We start from the raw sequence: 14,055 nt of genomic DNA, 5'->3' as shown, positions 1-14,055 counted from the left end.
ATGGCATCATCAGGGCATCGCAAATAGTGAATCGAAGAAATCATAATGCTGTTGTAGCCTGCTTATATATCAGAATTAGGAAAATGTTGTTGTATATAGCACATTGCTGTTTCTTGTTGAATAGAAGCACAGTTTACTTAAAATCTGCTGGAACTGTAAATAGATGTGGTTTATGGAACCAGTTGCAAGCATTTTAGAGACCTTTGGTATGGATAATGAATCAGATCTTTCAACTTGCATTTTATATGCAATTCTTGATTTTCTCTGCAATATAAGTTACTTATATCTTATTATCTGCTTGTCCAAATTTATAAACACTGATTGTTGGTTGACACACATGCGCACACACGTCATGCATCTCCAACGCGTCAGTTTGCTTTAAATTTGTTTTATCAGAGTTATAATATCTTGATTATACCTCGAACCTTCTTTTAACAGTGTTGCTCGTACACAATAGCAATTATGAAAATATTTCATGGATAGTTAATTTGAAAAAAAAAAAAAAAAGGAAATAATGAGCCCGTTTGGATTGGCTTATAAGTTGCTGAAAACAACTTATAAGCTATTTTCAGCTTTTTTGAGTGTTTGGCTGGCCAGCTTCTAAGCCATTTTGTCCTTAAAATAAGCCCAAAAGTATAATTGGGCTCGTTTGGCTTAGCTTATCTAAAGCAGCTTATAAGCTGAATCCAATCATCATCCTTTAAAGCATCATCTACTTTCTTTGGCTCAAGTTGAGATATAAGAGCCAAATTTGCATTATTCCTGCAGGATGATCGAGTCTTCATTCCTTCATTTATTTCTCCAATAACAAACTTCTTGGGATAGTTAGGCTCACTTCTCCATTCGTTTGGAACAGGCCCAATTGTAAGAGTAGTCGACTCATCAGCAGAAGTAGTTTCCTTTGGAGAACTATTTTGATCAGTTGAAGGAGTAATCATAGTGACTGAAGGTTGACAATTTTCTTCATCTGCAAATTTTTCTTTCTCGACCAAGCGATTAGTATCATAAAAAATAACATGAACTCACTCTTCAATAGACATAGTGCGTTTATTAAATACTCTATAAGATCTGCTAGTATTTGAATAGCCAACAAAAATACCTTCATCACTTCTAGGATCAAACTTGCCGATGTTGTCTTTTCCATTATTGTGCACAAAACATTTGCATCCAAATGGATGAAAATAACTAATATTGGATATCTTACCATTCCATAGCTCATAACGGGTTTTCTTAAGAATTGGTCGAATCAAACACCTGTTTAATACATGACATGCTATGCTTACAGATTCTACCAAAAGTGATGTGGCAGGTTGTGTTCTAAAATCATAGTTCTTGCCATGTTTTGTAAGGTTCTGTTCTTTCTTTCAACAACACCATTTTGCTGAGGAGATCTTGGTGGAAGAAGTTATGCGTATAACCCTGTTCATCACAGAAGTCCTCAAATGCATTATTTTCAAATTCTCCTCCATGATCACTTCTTATTGAAGTAATGTAGTATCCTTTGTCATCTTTTGAACTTTCTCATAAAAAAAACTTATAATTCTTTAGAGTATCATCTTTATGAGCGAGAAATATAACCCAAGTAAAACGGGAGAAATCATCACGATAACAGAAGCATACCTTTTTCCTCCAATGCTAGCAGTTCTAGTAAGACTAACAAGGTCCATATGTAAAAGCTGCAGGGGCTCTGAAGTAGATACAATATCTTTGGAATTAAAAGAACTTCTTGTTTGCTTACCTTTTTGACAAGCATCGCATATATGATCTTCTGAGTAATTTAATTTAGGCAAGCCTAAGACCAAATAATGTGTAGCTAATTTCTCAATTAGTCGCATGCTAGCATGCCCAAGTCTCTTGTGCCAAATCCAAGGATCTTCTCCCATTGAAGCTAAATAGATGTGTCCAGCTGGACTTTTAACTGAATCTAACACATAAATATTCTTTGTTCTACTTCCAGGAAGGACTTCTTTTCCAGTTTTATCTTCTATGACTCAGCCTGTCTTTCTAAACCTCACCTCTAGATCAGAATCACATAGTTGACTGATGCTTAGGAGGTTGTATTTGAGTCCTTTAACAAGATAAATGTTAGAGATATCACAAGAATTATTGAAAGAAATAGTTCATGTACCAATTATCAAGTTCCTGTTAAGATATCACCAAAAGTTACTAGTCCTCCGTCAAAGTCTGCGACTGATTTGAACAAGCTTTTGTCTCTTGTCATGTGACTGGAACACGCACTATCTAGATACCATTTGCCTTTTGATTTCTTCTTGTGGTGTTCCTGCAAAACAGAGTAGTTACTTTCTTTTAGGTACCCAAGCTTCCTTGGGTCCTTGAGGGTTAGTCTTTTGATGATCAATTTTAGGTTTCCATATCCATCCTGGAGATGATGTGTAATGAAAACGACATTGAAAAAATTTATGACCCATTTTTCCACAACAAAAGCATTTTTGGAAAGAGTGTTCTTCAGTGATTGACTGATTAGTCGACTTATTAAAGGAACAAATATTTCTTTGAGACATCCTTTCAGTTGATTTAAAAGATTTAGTAGACTGATCTATCTCTTCATAATAAGTCGACACATCCTTAGGTTTTTCAGAAGTATTTCCATCACTGATAGGCCTTTTCCCAGTTGACTTGTTGCTACGAGTCGACTGGTTAGACCTGACTGAACTATGACTGGTGGATTTGCGCAACCCATTTAGTAACAATTTCAAATCCTCAACTTCTTCTTTAAGAAGATCCCTTTCTATTTCAACAACTTCTAGTTTAAGTTCCAGTCACTTTTTTCTCTTTTAAGTTTCCTATACTCACCAAAAACTTTATTTAAATCTTCTAGAGTTTGATCAAGCAATTCTTGAGTTTCACTACAGTTAGAACAGTGATAAGGTCTTACCTCGCTTGTGTCACCAATTGCCATGAAGCAAATTTTCTCTATTCTTTCTTCATCATCTTCAGAGGCCTCATCTTCACTCCAACTGCTGAAGGCTCTTTGCTTTTGATAGTTTTTGGATGGTTTTCTTTTTGCCTCAGGACATTCAGATGCCAATATGACCATATTTTCCACATTCATAACATTTTCCGTCATTCCTTTGTTGAACAGTGGAAGTTTTACCTTTCCTGAAATTTGAACTTCCTTTTCTATTGTTTCTTGATCTTCTCATGGCTTCAATCACATGTTTAGAGATCATGGCCAGTTCTTCCTCATTAAAATCATCATCAGATTCTTCAACTTGAGATTTAAAAGCAACCACTTTTTTCTTTTCATCCTTCTGATATCTTTGAATATGATTCTTTTCAAAGGCCATCAGATTTCCTCTCAGTTCATCATAAGTAAAGTTGTCCAGATTTCCATCTTCCAAGACAATTGCCTTGGTTTCCCAAGTCTTTGGTAAACTTCTAGCAAGTTTTCTTACCTGTTGAGAGTTGGTATAAGTTACTCCAAGGGATTTGAGTTCTCCAATGATTTTCTTTGAATCTAGTGAACATTGATTCAATGTTCTCATCATCCTTCATATTAAAGGATTCATAATCATGCCTCAGCGCATCAATTTTGGTTTCCCTAACTTTTGACGTTCCTTCATAGGTGACTTCAAGCTTATCCCACATTTCTTTTGCAGTCTCACAGTTGGATATTTTGGCATACTCTTCTCCACTAACTGCACAGTAAAGCAAAGCTATTGCTCTAGTATTTGTTGTCAGTGTTTCCTGTTGTTCTTTAGTCATATCATGTGACTCCAAATCGATCTTTGTTGTATCTGCATTCTTTGTATCCACATTTGGAATAGGCTTAGGTCCTTTCTTGATCACAATCTATGCCTCATAGTTTGTTGATTGCACAAAGATCTTAAACCTTTCCTTCCAGTGATAGCAGTGTTCACCATTGAAGTATGGTGGTCTTGTTGTGGAGTGCCCATCTTGCAAGATTGCTACAGGAATTTGATATCCAGCCATTTGATCTTTTCTCACTTGCGATTAAGTAACAAAATGTGAGACCTTGCTCTGATACCAATTGAAAGTGCAGGAGGGGAGGGGGGGTGAATTGTAACTTTTTCGCTCAAACAATCGACTATATGAACAAACTAGTCAACTATAAAGTAGTGCAGGAATTAAAGTGCAGAAACTAAATGACATCAGATGTTTTATACTGGTTCAGATTCAATGTGAATCCTAGTCCAATCCCCTTGGGTTGCAAGGGTGTTCTCTGCAGCTCTTTTTGTAAATGGTTTGGTACAATGGTTGTTTGAATGGAGCTCCTACGTCTACACTCAAAACACTCGTAATCTTTTAATACAATGCCTCACAAACTATACTATATCTTTCCTTTCTTTTTTGTTTACACTATATCACTCAGGAATACAATGTTTATGAAAAGTAAAGCAGAGAACTTGAGAGAATGAGACAAAGGTATGTTTTTCTTCGTCTCCAGAGCCTTGTATTTATATTCTTCAATTTGTGTAGCCATTAGACTCTTTTCAACAAAGATGTCAACCCAATAGAATTGATCCTTGTAAATTAGGAATATTAAGGATCCTAATTTCCAAGAATAAAGCAAGAGCTATTTAATGTTGTACAACTTCTTTCCTTGTACGGTATTGGCCTTGTTTGAATGGTACTTGTTTCCTTGTATACGTTGATCTGATTCAATCTTGGAATCTTCATGATTTGCACTGATTGATCTCTTGACTGATTTCCTTTCCTTTGACATAGCGTAAGATTTTACAATCTTACTTGATTTAAATCTTGGCATGATCTGATCCTTGTTCCAAAAATAAGCATGGGCTTATTTTCTTTGCACTTCATGGCTATTTCCCTTTGCAGCCGACTGAGCTTCATTTGGGCTTCTTTTCTTTGCAGCCGACTAAACTCACTTGTCAATTGGGCTTTGTATGTCCAATGGGCTTCGTGGACCTTTGAGTTCCTTTGAGCATAATGCCTACACAAAAAAATTTGTCATCATTAAAATCACAACACTAACTAGTATTACCCTTAGTTTGTCAAACTTTATTGCTAAGAGCCCTAAAACGATTATTGTGCCCAACAAATAACAACAAATGCTCCTCCTTCTTTGGTGTTGCCCCAAAAGTCCTCACTAGGTGACACTTCAAAGAAAAAAAAATCAGAGACAGTGTCGTGGTTGTCGTCGTCGTCTACTTGAGCATGTGCTAGTTTAGAATGGTCCACTGCCCACAGTTGCACCACATGATGGATTGATAATAGCTAGGAAGAAGAGTTTGATTTCTATACATTGACATGGTAAAAAAGAATATTATAAAATCCTTTGTTTCATAGCCTCAGGGCCATTTACAATTAGCCAATTAAGAAGTGTCAGATACATGTATTAGCATTGCATTTTTAGTGCATTCATCGATTCTGCCCCGAGAGGTCACAATTGTCACAAACAAAGATACTAAAGACGAGGAACGTTCTTTTGTCATGCTACTAATACTTGTTCTATTATTGTGTCCTAGCCTGGTTGAGGAAGAGTCACGGGATGTAGAATATCTATCAGATCGATTACTTAAAAGATATAGCTAGGTAACCGTCTATAATAAGTGGAAGATAACTACAATGGAGTTTGTAATCTAAAAGATAAAACTGGTTACATACTACAATAGATTAAAATACATTGCTTATGGAAAAAAAAATTAAATTATCGGTGTATATGAGTTAAATGCTAGAAAGAACACTTGAAACCTATATCTTTTGGAAAAGGTATACGGCACTGCAGTCCTCGCTGGGTACACACAAAAAAATCTGAATGCCCCACGATTGGCATCTTTGAATGGCCCCCAAAAAACAATCGATCCAAATTTGAATATCAGAATCCTACTTGTTTCTTTCTTTGTCAATTTGTCATAGCCATTTGTACACTCTATTTAGTCAGCATGCATGTTTTTGCCTTAGTCTTCTTTTCGTGGTATGGTAAAAGCTGTATCTCTTGTTAGTATTATCTCTTATTAGCCCCAAAATAGTAGTGTGACATGCCAACTCTCAATTACTGCCGTCCTTTCATCATCCCATCCATCGTACTCTCTGCCAAAAAACAAAATAAAACATATTTTATATTTTTTGGGTTTTCAAAGTCGATTGTAATACGGAAAGTTACTTTGTCAATTGTGCAACTTTTGATTTTTGTCTATAGGTCTATAATTTAACAATAAGATTCATGAATCTCCATTTTTCAACATATCAGCTAGCTCTGAAGATGTTTACGGCAAAAGCATTTAAGTCGTGCTATGCAATAGTAGTACTTCTTTTAGATCAATAATTCTTCCATTTCGAACATTATAGACTATTGGGATGGGAGTAGGTATTCTTGGAATTTGCCACATGGTAGTATATATCAAAGTGGGTCAATTATACTTCTTTTAAAAAAAAATATATATGTAAATAACTTTTCTGATGTGTTATTTTATAGGCTTTTTTAGTGTGAAGAGAGGATGCCTTTCCGCAATGGTGGAATCAAACAGTTTGTACACAAGTTTTCTTCTAGTGAAAATTTCAACACTTGTTAACGGAGTAGTAGTAAAGCATATACAATCATGCTATGTTATTTAGGCCTCATTTGTTTGCACTTAATGAAGGTCTGAATCTAAATGGTTCAGATCTCAATCCATTAAGTGCATTTGTTTTAATTGAAATCTAGCCACTTAATCCATCTGAACACATCTTATTCTGTCAGACCCTCAACTAAGTCTGAAAATTATTCAGACACTTCTCTTGCTCGTGTAATTTTATATTATTAAATTATACTATTAAACTTTTCCTTCTCCAATTTTATCTCCCTGTAGAAACCATGGATAAGGATTTCTGGACCTGCCTCTTCATCTCATTCCTCTCCTCTGTTATCGGAACAGTGGAAACAATAAACTAAACTACCATTCAACCTCCAAAACAAATGAAGCAAGAAATAACCTCCATTGTTAAAATTGCTTCTTCCCACTCATCAGTCCTCCACTGGCCTAAGAAAATATAATTGAGATTCATTGCCAGAAAAATTACCAATAACATATAACCAAATATCGGTACATGGAAAACAATCATAAATAAGATTTAGAAAACCCACACACCACCGCCTTGACAGTGGACGAAAAAAATGATGGGTCTGTTAATGGAGGGTCTGTTGAATGCATTTTGGAAATTGAGAAAATAAACAATAGAAATTGTATCAATTTCTTCTCTTTCGTTTTTGAAATTTGAGTTTAGACAAGGATTTTAGTGGAATCTGAAGGTTCACATTTGATGGTGGATTACTCGAGGGTTACGACAATTATTGGTGTTGAAGATAGTTCAGAGCTCTTTTTTTTTTTTAATTTTTTTTTTAAAGTTTATTACTCCATCAATCCCAATTTATATGTTACATTTCGAATTTCGAGAGTTAAACAAGTTTTTTTTTACTGCAATTTTTTTAATATGCGTATTAAATCTTTTGAATTGTGAATTATTGTGATATATAGTACTTTTTACGTAGTTTCTAAATAGTATGTAATTTTTTTTTTAAAGAAAGCTAGAGATTCTGTGCTCGAATTTATGATCAAAATTTAGAAATCGGGCTCTCAAAATTTGAACTGTACCATATAAATTGGGACAAAGGGAGTAATAATTTGAAAATAAAATAACATTAAGTTCATTCAGATGTTAAAAACAAATGATCTTAATTATGTAATATTTAGATGTAGTGATAACATCTTAATCATTCAGATGTGCATTCAGATTCAGACGTCTTAATCTAAATGAAAACAAATGCAGCCTTAATGACTATTGGAAGTATTGCTCAAACTTTTGTCCTTATCTTATGTTTGGTCGGAGAAGGATAAAACCATTTGCTATTCATCTCTTCTAGTGGGTTTTTAATTTGATTTGAAAAGACATTCCTTAAAATCCCATTAATCCCAAAAAGGTTCTACAAATAGAAGTTTTTTTTATAATAAATGAGTCTAATCGTAACTCCGCACAACAACCGAGTCTAATCGCGACTCCACACAATCGATCCTTAGGTCATAACTAGAAACTGAACTGGATCACGCGTCCGAATCAAAATAACACATTAATTATAAGTGCCGTATATGGAAATTGCCGTCGGCAAATAGAAGTAAAAGATATTTTCTTTTTTCTTTTTTGACTTTTATTAAGATTTATTAATAGCTAATTGAAAAAGCAAGTACCGTTCACAGTTTACGTCTCCAATAGACCATTGAAAAAAGTATCCTTCTTTATTAAGAACCAATTTTCGGATCTTTTTTCTTATAGTCATTCAATGAATATCTTTTCGTATTTGATTTATTTATCAGGAAAAAAAAAAAAGGGAAGAGTCCTACATCTAAAAGCAATGGAAAGTGTTCTAAATTCTTAGGGAAAAAATGACTCATGTAATACAGATTTAATACGTAACTTCTATTTGATTTTAAAGTACTAAATTTTAGGGGAATAATTAAAAGTCTATTCCTAACAGTTATAGGAGATATTTAAATGACCATCTTGTCTCGTTTGAAATCTACTTTTAAACAATAAAAAAGGCGAACATAAAAATATTTATTTAAATAAGAAAAAAATGAAATCTTACAAAAACTGCAAATTCTACTGATTAAAAAAAGTAGTACCAACTTTATTTCTAATTTCTTACGTACTCTCTTTTAATTAAAAAAAGTTCTAACTACAATAATCAAATTATACAAAATCAAATCGATTATACTTCTATAACACAAAATGAAGACTGTAGAACCTAATGGAGTTCTAGGTGCACCAAAGTTTCCTACTTTAATTATATAGAGTTATAAAGAATAAAAATTCCTTAACCTAAAAGGAACTTTAGGCTCGTGAAAGTTTCTACTTTGTCTTTTTCCCTCTCTTTTTGGTGTCATTTTTCAAATAAGGAGAGATTTATGAATATATAAAATTTAGTTTAATATTTTAAAAAGTCCTATATATTAGGAAATATTAATTAGTAGTTTCGTTCTATAGAGTTTGGTTATCAAAAGGTTAAACTATTCTATTTTATTTGTTTCTGGTCTAAATAGGGAAATAATCTGCTAAGGATGAATTCGTTTTGCTAAAAAAAAATGAACATAAAAACCCACAAAACCAGAAAACTACAATAGCACGTGAAAGCTACAGAAAGTTTTGATGATGAAGACTGAGAAATAAAAAACGTGAAATAATAATTTTCTTTATGGAGCGAGAAACTAAAACAAATAGGAAAGAGAATACTAACCGACGGCTTTAGCAATACGATCAATAGCATAGCTTTTCTAACTCATCAACACAAAATCATTTGTTAGATCTTGCACTTGATGATCTTCAAGAGTTTGTCCAATTAGCAAAAAAAAAAAAAAAAAAAAAAAAAAAAAAAAAAACACCGCTTTTTGAATCGAAAAAATTGCTTCTTGAAGAGTTCCTAATATTATATTCACTTCAAAATTCTAAAGAAGAGAATAAGATGCAAGAACTAAAAAAACAAAGCAAATATTCAACAACAAAAATAGAAAAGAAATAAGAACCTCAATATGGTCAATATCTTCCGAACTTGGATTAATCTGGACGTGAATCGGTTGCTGGAATGGTTTTTATGTAGGGAACTATTTCTACAGGAGAGGTATTATTTATAAGGTAAATTAAGGAGTTCTTACCTAGTTAAATAAGGAAAGATTTAATACACATTTATTGCAGTTTTTATTTTGAAAGGAAATATATATTATTAGTGTTTATTATATTAATTTGAGAAAAATAGTAAATGACGATTTTGTCTATTGCAGAATATTTTAATGAAGGGCAAAAAGTTCAATCAATATTTCTAAGGCCCTTCGCTCTTTTAATATAGTATAGATAGATAGATAGATTAATAGGGGCAGTTTATATATATTGTTACTGCTATTAAAAGTGAACGTTTTATACTCAATTAAATATTTTCTTAATTATTTGTCATACCGAGTTTTCCTCGAGGCAACATGGAAGAAAAAAGAAAAATCATTGGGAAATTTTAATTGTAGTTGGTCAGAAATTTATAAATTACAAATTTAAATTAAAATAATTATTTTACGAAATTGAAGAAATTATAATCCTATTTACTGACAAATTAGCAATGAATTATTAAAAAAATTATTATTTGCGAGCAATTTACGACGGATTAACAATAAAGTTTGTAGCTAAGCATAATTTTTTTTTCTTCATATTTTTTGTCAAATGAGGTAAACTCTTTGGTCATGTGTAAAGCGCGTAACCTAAACTAGTTATAAACAAATGAGCATGTGAGACTTGGTTCGATATTTCGATGTGAAGAACAATTTAAAGAAAGTGACGTTGTAAACGGGGTGGATATAGCCTTTCGGCTACGAGTTTATCCGAAGTTTTGACTAAAGTGGAAGGGCCAGTATAGAAGCTACAAGTAGCTAGCCTATAATAACAAACTAACCAAAGTCTCACAACAACATAAAATATATATATATATATATATATATATATATATATATATATATATATATATATATATATATATATATATATATTATAAAAATAATACTGATAAATATTAGCTCGGAGCCTATAATTTTAACATTACAGTGAATTTAATGTTAAATTTTCATTAAATTTATATCTTAAATCCTCCTCTAATTGTAAATCGTGTATAGTATTAGCAAATTGAGGCTTGGAGATGAGCATAATTTGCCTCTTTAACTTCTAGAACCCTCCTGCATGAACACGAGTCGTTTCCTCAACATAAACAGCCTTGAAGGAATAGTGGAAGGAATCGCGCCTTAAAATATTGATCGATGACTTGCCATATTATGTCAAAGTAACCTCTTTTAGCATGGCCTAAATCTTAATCTGGATATGCGGTAGAAAGATAGCGTGGAATCTCATATTTTTTTGATCACATATTATATGTGTACTTGTATAAGAGAAATTAAGTTTAACAGTAATTATTGGATTACTTTATTTAATTTATCTTAGCAGGCTTTTAAAAAAAATTATGGGTCAATTAATCCTATTTCCAATAAGTCCATCAACAAGAATGGTCAATTTATTTTGTGAGTAGAAAGAATGAATCTATGCCTAGACACCCGTTGCTTCTGGAAAGAGGCTACTGTCGATATACAACTAGTTATGTAGGTCCACCAAAAGTGACGAACTTGAAGAACAGTTTACACTCTTATGAACTTTCCATATTTTAAGGATCCGGAACTTTTTTAACCCAAAAAAAAAAAAAATTGAAACCAAACTACCCGTTTAAAAAAAAAAAAAACCAAAGTAGGCTTCACGCATAGAATCTGTGCGTGAAACTCTCTTTCCCCCCGACCCCAACCTTTATTCTTTGGAAATCAAACTCAAAATTAAGCTTTTTTTCGTACTTTGACCGAAGATTAGTCATGTTTCAAAACACCAGAATATAAATATTTTATATAGAACTTAATATTTTTTTTAGTGTACAATAATATCAGCTCATTACATCAAGTATACATATACATTTGAATCGTCGTTTTAGGGGTTGTAAAGTGCTCCGAAGTACGTTTGAAAACTTGTTATATTTAGGTTTAAGTGTCATATTTTATAGGATTTTGATTAATCTCTTTTGTTTTACTCCCAAAGCTATGAAAGTACTTTTTTGATTCAAAAAAGATAGAAAAAAAAAATTACTCTGCTTTGTATTAGGTTGTTTTTTTTTTCCTTTTATGTCTTTTTTATTTTGTTATTGTATTGTGTAATCCGTACCTTTTGAATGTGCAAAAATAAATATAATATTTAAAAATAATTCATCCAATACGAGAGGTTCATAATAATTGAAAAATACTTCATTCCATTAGCAACGAAATACATCATTAAATTACAATAGATTTTTAAAAAAAAAAATCAAGTTCTAGACACTCTTCTACTTCCAGATGTGCTGCCACCACGGGAGTTTTGCCCACATGAACGCTTATCATGCCCAAATTGCTTACATGTCGAGCGCTTACGAGAATAAGTCTTTTCGCTAACATCCATTTGATTGTGATAACAGGTTAGCTTGTTTTTTCCCAATTTACGGATATGCTTCTTGTTCGCAACCATAGAAAACGGCGCGGCTGGCCAATAAGCTTGATTACCAAGGGGATGGAAGTGGCCGGAATATGCTCTAAGGTATTTTATGACCTTATATTCCTCCGCCACATAATCAGTTACATTTCTGGTCATTCTCTCAAAGCACTTGATTGCATAAAGAACATGGCATGTGGTACGTTTGTCACTTACCACAAGTGCATGATTTTGTACGCTCAGTAACGATATGTTTGTTTCCTCCTTTACCGTCGTAATCACCCGTTCGAACTTCATACACTCGTTCAACGACGTCATACTCGGTCATTTGGTGACCTCTCGCCTTTCTTCTATGGTGCTCCATCTTTTTGTAGGCTTTGGCATCCATGTTCCCCCTCGGCTAATATGGCTCGGCACCGCCTTGTCTATCCGCAAATCGCTCCACGACTCGCTTCAAAGTTAGTCTTACCATTGCGGTGACAGGTAGTCCTCGAGCAGATTGAGGAGTCCATTGAAAGACTCCGAGTTGTTCGTTGCGAGCATGCCCCATCTCCTTTCTCCATCAAAGATAAAGCGTCCATTTTTCAACTTCTAATTTTATCAACCAAACATATGCCTCTTCACTCACTTCCTTAGCAGTCCATTTTTGCAGCCCATTTTCTTCGTTGATGCTGCATCGCAGCCCCCCACATCAATTTGTTTACAGTGCCATTTCCAAACTTTGTTTGAAAATTAGCTTTTAAGTGCTTTAAACAATATCGATGGTAAGCATGTGGAGGCTGCCACCCTTCCAGAGTACGCATATTGTGCAATATGCCTTTATGACGATCCGATAGGACACATATGCCCTGACTACCCTTAATAACATGAGTTTTCAGATGAGTCAAGAACATCTCCCATGTCTCATTGCTCTCGTTGGCGCCAATTGCGAAAGTAAGAGGGAATATTGACCCATTGGCATCCATACCTACTACAATTAGGAGCTTAATGTCATATCGGTTATATACATGCGTCCTATCTATCGATATCACATTCCGGTAGTGAGCAAAACCATCAATACTTGGTTTGAATGCCCAAAAGACGAAGTCGAAAATTCTGCCCTCAAAAAGCCGCCACTGTACAACAGTGCCAGGATTATCATATTGTAGAGCCGCCATATATCCCGACAACACCCGAAAAGAGGATTCCCAAGCTCCAAAGATCATCTCAAAAGCACGTCTACGCCTGAGAAATCCCTTTCTCTTGCTTATAATTTTACCATATTTGGAGTGGACCATGCTAATACAAGTTTTGATGGGCATCCTGCATAAGTTTAAACAAATAACATTTAGCAATGATATTTTAATTGCTATAAGATATATAATGTACTAGGTCAGTTAAGTTACCTTGGAGTTTCCTCAATGTCTTTAAGTAACACATGAGCAATCAGGTTTATATCTAAATTAAAATGATCCACTCGACTTTGTCCCATATCACAAGTGTGCTTTGGATGGAATTTTGTGATTTCCGACAGACCATCAGGCTTAACAATTCCACGAAGCAACCACCGATAGCCTCGAGTCCGTCGCTTTAAACTAGCCTCCATACCGATTTACCGAGTCATCAACCTTAAACTCCCTCATATCCTTTATACAATACATTTTGACAGCCCGTTGCAACGCCTTTTTTGATGCGAACATCATTCCCTTTGTAAGGACGCATTCATCATTCATGAGATTTTTTGGTTTAATCTACGTTTTTTGGCGACTTATATCATCATCTCTTGTGAAGACAAATGCATCCTCACGACCTTGTAGACTGTCAAGATATGGAATATAGTCAGAATGTCACTGCATTGGGCTATCAGGAATTGGGTTTTCCGCCATCGGAGGTGGTACGTGGTGGTGAGTTGGTTCTGGGGACTAAAATGCGTATCTTCTTCATCCCCTTCACTATCTTCATCATCGGTTACCTCTGCATTATTAGCTGGTTCATCGCCATCACTCTCTGATGTATCCACATAACTTGGACAATCAGCGCCATCTAAGAAAGGGCTTCTCCTACACG

At 34.1% G+C, this 14,055-nt stretch overlaps 1 protein-coding gene across 1 annotated transcript; it reads right to left on the bottom strand.

Moving 5' to 3' along the window:
* Positions 1-12,641: 12,641 nt before the first annotated feature.
* LOC132060487 (protein FAR1-RELATED SEQUENCE 5-like) lies at positions 12,642-13,594 on the bottom strand. Its single transcript, XM_059453515.1, has 2 exons — positions 13,395-13,594; positions 12,642-13,311 (listed from the first exon to the last, which is right to left on the bottom strand). Exons 1-2 carry the CDS (start codon positions 13,592-13,594, stop codon positions 12,642-12,644), a joined length of 870 nt encoding a protein of 289 aa, XP_059309498.1.
* Between the last annotated feature and the right edge of the window lie 461 nt (positions 13,595-14,055).

This window comes from Lycium ferocissimum, chromosome 6, assembly GCF_029784015.1.
Source record: "Lycium ferocissimum isolate CSIRO_LF1 chromosome 6, AGI_CSIRO_Lferr_CH_V1, whole genome shotgun sequence".
In the NCBI taxonomy this organism is placed as follows: domain Eukaryota; kingdom Viridiplantae; phylum Streptophyta; class Magnoliopsida; order Solanales; family Solanaceae; genus Lycium; species Lycium ferocissimum.
The sequence above is the reverse complement of the archived record's forward strand: the minus strand, read 5'-3'. Positions and strand labels throughout refer to the sequence as shown.

Bases quoted from the DNA above. Each gene is read 5' to 3' on its own strand.
- LOC132060487 (XM_059453515.1), bottom strand. From the start codon at position 13,594: ATGGAGGCTAGTTTAAAGCGACGGACTCGAGGCTATCGGTGGTTGCTT. The intron at 13,312-13,394 runs GTAACTTAACTG...AAACTTATGCAG, and splicing joins GACATTGAGGAAACTCCAAG to GATGCCCATCAAAACTTGTA.